The sequence below is a fragment of the Quercus robur genome, chromosome 9 (genome assembly GCF_932294415.1).
Source record: "Quercus robur chromosome 9, dhQueRobu3.1, whole genome shotgun sequence".
Lineage (NCBI taxonomy): Eukaryota > Viridiplantae > Streptophyta > Magnoliopsida > Fagales > Fagaceae > Quercus > Quercus robur.
Genome location: NC_065542.1, coordinates 45,154,627 through 45,165,103, shown reverse-complemented (window position 1 = coordinate 45,165,103; position 10,477 = coordinate 45,154,627). Strand labels below are relative to the sequence as shown.

Below are 10,477 nucleotides of genomic sequence, written 5' to 3'. Positions count from 1 at the left end.
TTACTGAAAATTTAACCATTTGTCACATTATAACAAATCCTTGGCAATTGAATAAAAAATAACTTCAGCTCTATTTATTTTAGAGCACTAATCATTACCGACAATGTACGGAGCACGTGTGCCATTTTGAAATTTTGAAATGGTAAAATCATGTTTTCAAAATTATACTTAAATCGTATTTTGAACACACAATTTCCAAAGTTGTGCGTCTAGATGTGTGCAACAAAATTTAACCTTTATTTTATTTTTTACAAATCTCTACTCTCTAGTACAAGCATTATAAAAGTGAAATTACCTAAGTTAATGACACGTTAGGAAAATTACAAAGCCTTTGTCTTCAATGATGATGATGGCAACAGCATAGACCTCCGAAGTGTTAACACCATTTCTTTAACTGGGTGGTGACATATATAGCAACATAATTCATATCCAAGTCCTACTATGAAGATTGCTTGCTTGCTTTGGCGCATCTACAAAATCGCCAACCTTCAATGCTACTCACTGTCACTTCAAAAAAAAAATATGCTACTCACTGTCCTAATTAATTACTTAAGGTGGAGGAACCCACTTCCCTGCTTTGAATTCTTTATAGAAGCTGGAGCGTTTTGAAACAACATAAAAGACTGCATCATATAAAGTGAGAAAACAAGATTACTAAAGAAACCAAACGGAATTCCTTTCAATGTAAAGGAAAAGGAAATTAAACGTCAGAATCACATTTAATTTGGTTGAAACCATTAGTGAAGACATACCTGGGATCCCAGGAATAATAAAGTTTGGTTCTTTCAGGACGTCGTGAAGTGTTCTTTTCTCGCCTACTTTTACCCATTTTGAGCCTTCGCCTGTGGAACATTGAGTATAAAGTTCACATTGATATGCATGTGTTATCCACAGAGTAACCACATTGGGGCGTTAAGAAAATAACAAAGAGGGAACATAAGCATCTAGAATATATGTACTAAAAGTGCTGACATGCTTGGCAATAAAATATAAAATGTATATAGAGTATCAGGTCTAAGCATCAAAGTGTCGGTGAACTTAGTTCCATACATTATCTAGCATTTCTTGCTTCCTTATGATAATAGTTAAGTGACAATGGCATCAGGGGCTCAAGCTCAGTTTAAGCAAATGACCAAAAGACAAAATCAGTCTTGAAATGGTCTGGAGCTCACATGAGTTAATGAGCATTAGCACATCTGCTGTCAATAGATAATGGAAATATGTATCACAGACACGTGGCTGCATGGTCATGTATAGCTTCAGGACACCCTAAAAAGTAGTATGAACAAAAAGTGCCCCACACAATCAGATGTCAGAACAAATCTATGTACAATATAGATGATTGAGCTTTTTTTTTATGGATATCATTATTTTGCTGTTATAAAGAGACATGAAATCTTTACACAAATCAAATGATGTACTCTACCAGACCATCGATTTAAAACACCACCTCTTGAATGAATTTGCTAAAAAGGAAAAGAAAATAGAAAGAAAACAAATCCAGTAATATAATTGGATAAGTTATTCATGTATTTCTGAAGTCAACAATGATCGGATTAACTTACACAAGTGATTTTTAATATATTGTCATCAGACTTCCAAGTAACAACTTAATATGACATTCTAATTTATAATATCAGCTGCAAGACCTCAATCTTAGTAGGCCACAAGAAGTTTGTTTTTTGATAGGTGAATCATTACTCATTAGTTGCTGTATCTATGGCTGCTTAAAAAGGATGAAGCTACTTCATTCATGATCAAAGGCCACCAACAAAATAGCTCCATATATACTTAAAAACAAAAGACATGCTCACCAGGTTTCTCTAATTTCAGAGTCCAACAGACTCCAACATAAAACAACATGTTTAAAACATGATCACCAAACCACTGACTAGGAAAAAGACATCAGTTGACATTGAAAGTGGGGTAAGGGAGATTACAAAACATCCTACCTGCAGAGATTCCAAGATTCAAACCCTCAGTTGCATCCTTCTCATCTACATCAATGCTTTCTACATGAGAAGCGGCAGTTCCCTCTAGGAGATAACGAAGAAGTTTTGACTTTGATAGACAGACTCCAGAACCAGCCTGATAAATCAAGAACTAAGCAATTAGAAACGAGATATAACAATGGTGGCAATTTCTAGATCAGATAATTATTTCTTGAAGGATTTCTACGTAAAAATATCCAAGAGAATTGCGATGGACAGAAGGATGATTATGAGAACTTAGGATCAGTAATCTCCTATGAATTATTATGACAATTTCCTGTAGCATAATATCGTGTGCAGCACTGTAAATGGCCTAAGAAGTTTAATGACACTAATATTGTTTTAAAAAAACTGTAATGTACACTAACATAAACGTTAATGTAGCAGTGCAAATTCAGATTGGCTATTTTCTAGGAAGCATGGATATGGACACAGGTATGGGCACGACACGGTGACACGAGCAATTTATGAAAAAATTATAACATGAAATGGTTGGTGCAACACCGGTACGTTACCCTAAATGAAGTGTCTGTGCTTCCTAGGCTATTTTATCCAGACCTATTAATCTGTATTACATTATAACTTAGCCACTTAGTTGGCCAAATCTAAATTATCAATGGAGTTCATTGGTCCCAGAAAGCATATAAAACTCACTAATTTAACCACCTTCCCCCCCCCCCCCCCCCCCCTTCTCTCTCCCAAAAAAATAAAAGAAAACCCTATAAAAAGAAAAAAACACACATTTGTAGACATATAGGTAGCATAAATCAATCACTGAGTCCCTAAGAATCAAGGAAGTATAAAACAAAACTACAGGAATTGCATTTCCATTGGTGTAGCTACAAAGAAGCCAAAAGTTTCAAATACCTACAGCTTGTGGGTGCATGTATGCATATATGCCTTTATTCATGCATGCCAATGCTAGGAATCAAAATTTTGTGTCCCATGAATATGCTCCATTTCTTCTTCTTCTTCTTTAAAGTAACAGAAACCTCATAAATGTGACATTTTGGGTGTAACATGATTGCCTCCCCAGGCTGGCTAATTTTGATCTTTGGCCTTACATGAGCTACTTAAAATAGCTTACTCCAAGTGACTGAATGCCTATGATGTTTTTTATTCTTTTTATTTTTCTTTTCATATTTCTCAAAACTATTTGGTCGTTTCATAAAGGGTTTTGTCACAATACTGCAGCTGAAGAACTTTTTGTTTTGCGTAATGCAGCATAAGCTGCAACAAAATAAATTACCAAAAAAGGAAAAAGAAAAATAAATTTTAAAAAAAGGCTGAAGAGGACATAAAGTGAGACATGTGATTCACTTTTGTTTGAGTGGCTTATATTAGGCTAAAGATCAAAGTTAGCCATTTTGAGTAGCCCATGTGAGGCCAAAGATCAAAGTTAGCTAGCCCAATGAGACAATAAAGTTAACGGAAGTGCACTTCCATTAATAAAACTTCTGCTATTTTAGAGAGGGGGAATAATGGTGGGTCTTGAACTTATGACATGCCCCTCCAACTTGTTCTTATGATGGAAGGAAATGTCCTTTGAACTAGAGGTCATTAACAAATTAAGGACATAGACAAATCTAACATCTAAATAGTCATGCCAAACACCTACCTAAGTCCATGCTAATACATTGATCTCAACCCAACATTCAACAGAAACTTCAAAAGATATTATGCCATAAAACACTTTATTTGACAAGTTGAGATTCTTATAATTATTATCAATTAGCTACTATGGTCGAACAAATTGTTAATTATGTTTGACTTAGCCAAGGAATTAGAGAAACATATACGATATGACAAAACCAGACATAAAGGGAACTTGTTTAATGTGTTCAATGTCACACAATACTTTGACATCTTTTTGTAAAAATTTTATAAAAATAAAAAAAAAGGAAACTCTAATTACTAAAATGTTGAAAAGGCAATAGTAGTCACCGAAATAAGAATCATATACAAGTGCTTACCTCGTAGTATAACTCAATAGATTCACGGGTGTAATTGTTCTCTTTGTCCCAAGGCAAAGGTGGACAAGTATCTGAAAACATGTTTGAAAGCTAAGGAGATCACAGAAAGCACATAAAATATCATATACAAAATTCATAACTGCAACTTTTCTAAAAGTAGATTCTCTTCCCAGGGCCCCCACCCCCAAAGGAAAAAAAAAAAAAAACCCAAAAAGGAATGTATATAAAGCACTCTACTGAAAAGGATATCATGTCAAGATGAGCTGAAAACATGTCGGTCTCACAGAAGTCCTCAATAAAGTCACTGGACATAACCTCCGCATACAGAAGAAGAACTGGCCAGTGAAGAATATTATTATTATCTAATGTTGGCTTTCTTAATCCAGTAAGTTCTTGGAACATAGCCTTCCCAATCTTCAATCCTCTATCTTCAATCGCGGAAACAAGATCCTGCAATGTTTCAGGAGGGGAAGAGGGGAGTATGAGCCTCAAGGTATTAAACAAGATATGTTTTGAATAGAGCAGTTGTCAAACCTTAGCCCCAGTAACAGCCCTGGAAACTTGAGCCTCACGCTGTTCATGTTCTAACCTCCGTAAATCAATCTCCTCTGCAAGCTTCTTTAGTTCTTTGTTGTTTGGATCATGTTCAAGTCCTTTTTCACAAAATGATTTCACTTCAACCAACAAGTTCAATGACAAAGATGCTTTGGCAGCTCGGTAGAGTGCCTGATCAAAATTCATACATCATCAAAACAAAAGAACCAAGACAAAGCTAAAATCCCTGCCAATTTAGACAAAAAGCATCTTAGCAGAGTAAACAAAAATAAAAATTACCACCTTGACATTTGTCGGGCAAAGCTTAATTGCCTCCTCAGCATCCATTAGAGCGCGTCTGTAATTTCCTAGCAGCAAATTCACATGGGCTCTATTTGAGAAGAGAATTGACTGTTCAGAGTCGCTTAAAACCTTCTGATTAATCGCCCTTGTGTAACAATCAATAGCATCAGAGTAATGTTTTTTACCCATCTTGACATACTGGTTACCATTTTCCTGCAAACCAACCAAACCACAAAAATGTTAGGTAACAATAAAAGAACCCTGCCAAAAAAAAAAAAAAAATCCCTTCATCGAACTGTAATTGAGCACAGGATAATACATATGATGTTTTCTTTTAATAGAAAGGATTCTCCAAATATATGGTGTTTTCTTTTTTCTAGTAAGCACTTAGAGTATGACCAAATATTTGACGGTGAGAACATCTAAGAGGCTTCCGGTGAGAGCATCTAAGAGGCTTCCATGGATATCAAACGCATCCAGATATGATCCATCAAATATTGCAATAGTATCAGGCAATTATTCTTCTAGCTTAGGAAATAGTGAAGAATTATAACAAAGATTCTGCTATAGTCACATGCAGTATCAAACATTACCACATAAAGGCCAATGATTCCATAAATTGGGAGTTTGTTCGCTGCTGTCTTGCTGCTGTTGGAGTGCCAGATCAGATTGCAGCCTGGGTCAAAGTCAAGTATTCATTATTACCCCCAAATTTTCTGTGGCTTCCAACAGGAACCATGAGGGTCATTTTCATAGGAAGCATTTTAAGGTAAGGGGATCCTCACTCACCTCATAAAGCTTTTCTCTATGTCCATGCATAAAGCTGCTATTAGTGATCAAGGGTTCCAACCCCATCCTAGATGCTTTAAAGTGAGGCTATCTCATCTTTTGCTGATGAAATGCTATTTGTTGCCAATGATTTGAAGACAATGAGGTCACTGAATCCCATCAGAATTCCACAATTAAGCGTGTTTTTGGAAAATTTATTTAAAAAAATAATTTTGAAGACAATGAGGATCACTAAAAAGGTGTTGGGATGAGTTTCATTTCCTATCGAGTCTTGAAGCCAATGTTAATAAAAGTGACTTATTTTGCTAAAGTGTGTTTCAAAATCAACGATTAGATTCTATATATGTTGTATATAAGGAGCGCAAGGTTCCTGTCAGGTATTTAACTGAGCCTTTAATTTGCAAAAAAAAAAAAAAAAAAAAAAAAAAAAACTATCTTTCCAGGATTACAAGCCTTTAAATGATATAATTTTTTTATAATTAACAAAAAAAAAAATCACAGAATACATGCATTTCAAACTGGTGTGTGATAGTTCTGGTTCTTTCAATTCTAAAGTTTTGCATAATAGTTGCTGGAACTGGCCCTCTGCTAGATCTGAGGAACTTGTTGAGATTCAAAGTGGCCTCTTACAAGTAAGCTTAGCTCAAGAGGATTCAGTTAAATGGCTACTATCATCTTCTAGACAGTATACATGCATTTAAGCTTAGGATGGGATTAGAAGGAAGCAACCAGTTGAGGTTTGATAAAAACAAATTTGGTTTTCTAAAGATATCCTTAAGCATCCTTTTATAAGCTGGTTAGCTGTCAATGACAGGTTATCAACTAATGATTGGCAGGTTAAATGTGGCTACAACGCATTCCATAAGGCGGCATTATTTTAGAGTGTAGAGATCATCTTTGTTAGGACCCTTAATGTTTTGGCATATTCTATGCCAAATTTGGGTGTAATTTGAATTATTAATTTGCATTGTAATTATGTACTGTTGTGAGTTAAATTTGTAATGGGTTGAAGAGGCTAGATGCTGAAGTTTGAAATTGCAAGCTCAAGAAACTGGCAAGAGCAAATTCAGAGTATCAGGCGATCTGTCAGATTAGTTCACATTTTGAAACCTGGTTGAGACAACAATTTCACCTCACTTTTAGGACACTAGCTCGAGCAAAATCGCTATAACTTGAGAGAATTCAGTTACAACTTCTCTACAGTACCAGCCCTTTGCTTCTCTTTATAACCCTCATTTCACACTATTTTAGAACTAAAAGTCCCCATATCAAAGAGCTAGAGAGAGCCCTAAAACCCTAAAGCTAAAACCTTCTCATTCTCTCTACCTTCTCCCTCTCTAATTGTCAATTACTATGAGAGGAGATTAAAACCATCACGCACAAAGAAACCTTTAGAGCTCTTCATACTGTTTAGTGCTTGGGAATCATTGGAGCATGCCCAAAATCTCCAAGTGGCCTTGGAGTGACCAAGGAAACTTGGTTTTGAAATTGGCGGCTCAAATCGCGGATACAGAGACTAAAAAGAAGAAAATGTTCGAAGAATCCAATGTTAGCAAGAGCTGGAGACTAGAGTACATTGTCATAGCTTGGAGAGTTTTGTAAGTGATGTGTACTGCAACTATTTTTGTTTAGTGGATCATTTGGGGCTATAAGCCTCAGAAAGTTTTTTTTTTTTTTTTTTTTTTTTTTTTTTTTTCGCCTGATTCCCATGTTTTTCTCTCCATAAACACTTCGGTGTTCTCGTGGGTGTGATTGTTTATTTGGCCTTTTCTGCCGTGTTTCATATCAATGATAATGCCAATTGGCTAATTACTTAAACAATTGGGCTTAATTCAATAGTAAGTTTAAAATTGACAATAGCCATAAATTTGGGGTCTAAAGTATTGTAACTATCAATCTTTTTTATGATTGCTCCTTTTTTAGAAGATTGTGGTGGCAAGTCTTGAAATTGTGCTTGGTTAGTGTGTAGCAGGTGAGGTGGTATGATTTCTTATTGGGGGTATAAACTCTCTAAAGGGTAAAGGGTTTTACAAAGTATAATTTGTGCAAGTTTCTTAGGCTGCATTTATCTACCAGATTTGAACGAAAGAAATGCAAGATTCCATAATGATCAGATTCTAAGTTATGACAAGATCATATGGGCAATTAAAAATGATGTGAGATCTAGAATTGCAACAAACAAAGGGCATAAAAATTATATAATGTAATAGGATGCTGTGTATATATCGGGGAATTTATTTTTCTGTTTTAGATTAGCTAAGTTGTGTAGCTTGTATTTTGTCTTAGTGTTGTGTTCTGTTTTGAACTTCTTGTGATTCAGGTTCCTTTGTGTTAATAAAAGAATCTCATTCATTCCCAGAATTTTTCATTGAGCATCTCTTAAAAACTAAAAATGTACTCAATCCCTCAAATAATATGGCAACGTAGATAAAGCATTACAAAACCATGATCAGATATAATCAACACATAACAATTTATAAGACAACAGTGCCAACCCTATTGGGTTTACTAACTAACCACACGCTTTGAGCATTTATAATGCAAGTTTATAAATTTTAAAGGCCATGTTGGTTGCTTAAGCAAAATACAGAGATGGGTCCTCAAAACTTTGAACGGATTAAATTGTTCACGCACACACACACACACACACACACATATATATGAAGAGAGAGAGAGAAAGAGACCTTGAGTTCAAGGGCAGTAGAGTGTTTGAGGGCTTCAATAGCTTCAAGGTCATCTTTCTCGGATTGGGTGGTGGGCTCCGACCCAGTTTCCATCCATAGCGCCATTATTCCTTTTTTTTTTTTTTTTTTTGCAACCTTTTACTACTTATTAGTCTCTGCTGGCTTGGCTGCCTCTCTATGCCGGAGAGAGAGAGAGAGAGAGAGCACTTCAGTTCCAATGACAAAGAACATGCGAGAAAGTTGTAAAGGGTGGCGAGAATGGGGGAACAGGTGGGTTTAGCCTTCGGCCCACTCATATACAATATGTGAACTATTTAAACCCAACCCAACTCTATTTATGCAAGAACTGTACCCAACCCACACATATCACATAATTATGAGTCCAAAACTCTTTAAACGCTTAACTATTCTTTCTAGCGTATAATGCCTCCTAAGTTGACTCGTTCACACGTATATTTGGTTATTATATTAAGTGTATGTTTGGATAGTGGCAAACCAAACACAATTTGTGCGTCTAGCATTTTTTAGTGAATCCCGTACATTGTTCATGGGACCCACATGTACTTTTTTCCAAAAAAACAACTTTAAAATTGGGTTCTACGATATTATTCACACATTTAAAAATTATTTTGCTACAGTGTTTTCAATTTTCAGTAATAAGCGGTATTCAAACGAATCCTAAGAAATCTCTTAAGAGCGATCCAATAGTTAAAGACTTTTTTTTTTTTTTTTTTTTTAAATGGGCTGTCTGCTACCATCTATTGTGGGAGGGTGATAAGAAGTAACAAATTAAATTTTGAGATTTCAAAAAGTAATAAATTCAATATCAACCCCATTTTAGTGGAGAAATATTGTTTTTGGGTTTATTATAAGTTTGAGGGTTTAATTGGTTGTTTTTTTAAAAGCTCGTGACAAAAAGTTAGCTTCCACATAGCATCGAAATTGAATGAAATGAAGAAAAATGGTTGTGCAATAGCGTGTCAAACTAGGCAACCCCAAGCATGAGGAGGCTTGACCCTATGAAGCCGTAACCAAGTGAATCTGTCATGGACACGACCATGCCTAGGAAAGGACTACACCTCATGAAGAAAAGTATTGAGGCCTCGAGAGATGGTTTAATTTAATATTAAAACTGTTAATTTTAACAATGTAGGGTTTATTTTGTTACTTTATGTTCAATTTTGAATCTTTGATATACATTTTGTATTATTCTCCATAATAATTGCCCCTTGGTGCATTGAAGAGTTTTGCTTTAAACCGTCGCTATTGCTGGAGAAATTAATGAGTTTGTTGTCCCTCCTATAGACACATTGTCATTCTGTTTGATCAGAGAAGCATCGTCGTATGTAGACATGGCAAAACGGGTGGGGCGAAGCAGGTTCGGGTCGGGTGAATCGGGTCGAGTTGACCCGTATTTTTCAAACAAGTTTTTTTTTTTTGGAAATAGATGTAATCTGTCAATTATTTATGAATTCCTTAACTATGATTAGATTTTCACTAGTGATATTGTTACCAATTACCACTAAACACTTGATTTGATATCCAAATTTGGTGCAACTCTTATTTCAACTTTTTAGAAGCTAATCTTGGTATAATTTTCAATCTGTTTAAAGTAGAAAGAGAAAATGAATGTGGCAAATAAAGAATGACAAACTATAATAGAGTACATAACATATTAAATAAAGAAGAATAAGTAAATATTTTATAAGAATTACACCTCAATCTCAATCTATTCAACGTTGGTAGACGTGGCAAAACGGGCGAGTCGGGTCGTGTTCGAGTCGGGTCAATTGGGTCGCGGGTCAAAATGGGTCACGGGTCATTTTTAAACGGGTCAATCGGATTACAGGTCAAATGGGTCGGGTCAGAAAAATTTGACCCGTTTTGCCATGTCTAGTCATATGCCATTGAATCACACCTTACTACTCTATGCCACTTTGTTAACATTCTCATTTCTTGTAGTTTATCACAACAATCTTTGTCCCTCATTCCCATTAACTTATGTAAATTTTTATCCCTCGTTCACATAACCTTACGTGAAAATTACTATTAATTTTATAATAACAACATACTTTTTTCTATTTTTAATTTACTATTTTTCAAAACACTCACATCTAATTATCTATTTTATATTTTATTTTATTAAAATATAAAATTAAAAAAAAAAAAATCATTTCCCTCTTTTTACACACAACAACCATTA

The 10,477-nt window shown here is 35.1% G+C and overlaps 1 protein-coding gene across 1 annotated transcript; it reads right to left on the bottom strand.

Annotated features, from left to right (window-relative positions):
* Window positions 1-216: 216 nt before the first annotated feature.
* On the bottom strand, window positions 217-8,549 carry LOC126698633 (uncharacterized). The gene is made up of 8 exons (XM_050396003.1): window positions 8,275-8,549; window positions 4,802-5,014; window positions 4,499-4,690; window positions 4,214-4,414; window positions 3,965-4,045; window positions 1,953-2,088; window positions 753-842; window positions 217-623 (listed from the first exon to the last, which is right to left on the bottom strand). Exons 1-8 carry the CDS (start codon window positions 8,377-8,379, stop codon window positions 550-552), a joined length of 1,092 nt encoding a protein of 363 aa, XP_050251960.1. The 5' UTR covers window positions 8,380-8,549; the 3' UTR covers window positions 217-549.
* Window positions 8,550-10,477: the final 1,928 nt, after the last annotated feature.

Excerpts from the sequence above, each read along its gene's own strand:
- LOC126698633 (XM_050396003.1), bottom strand. The coding sequence starts at position 8,379 with ATGGCGCTATGGATGGAAACTGGGTCGGAGCCCACCACCCAATCCGAG. Across the intron at positions 5,015-8,274 it reads CTACTGCCCTTGAACTCAAG|GAAAATGGTAACCAGTATGT; the intron begins GTCTCTTTCTCT and ends GTTGGTTTGCAG. Across the intron at positions 2,089-3,964 it reads CTATTGAGTTATACTACGAG|GCTGGTTCTGGAGTCTGTCT; the intron begins GTAAGCACTTGT and ends TTGATTTATCAG.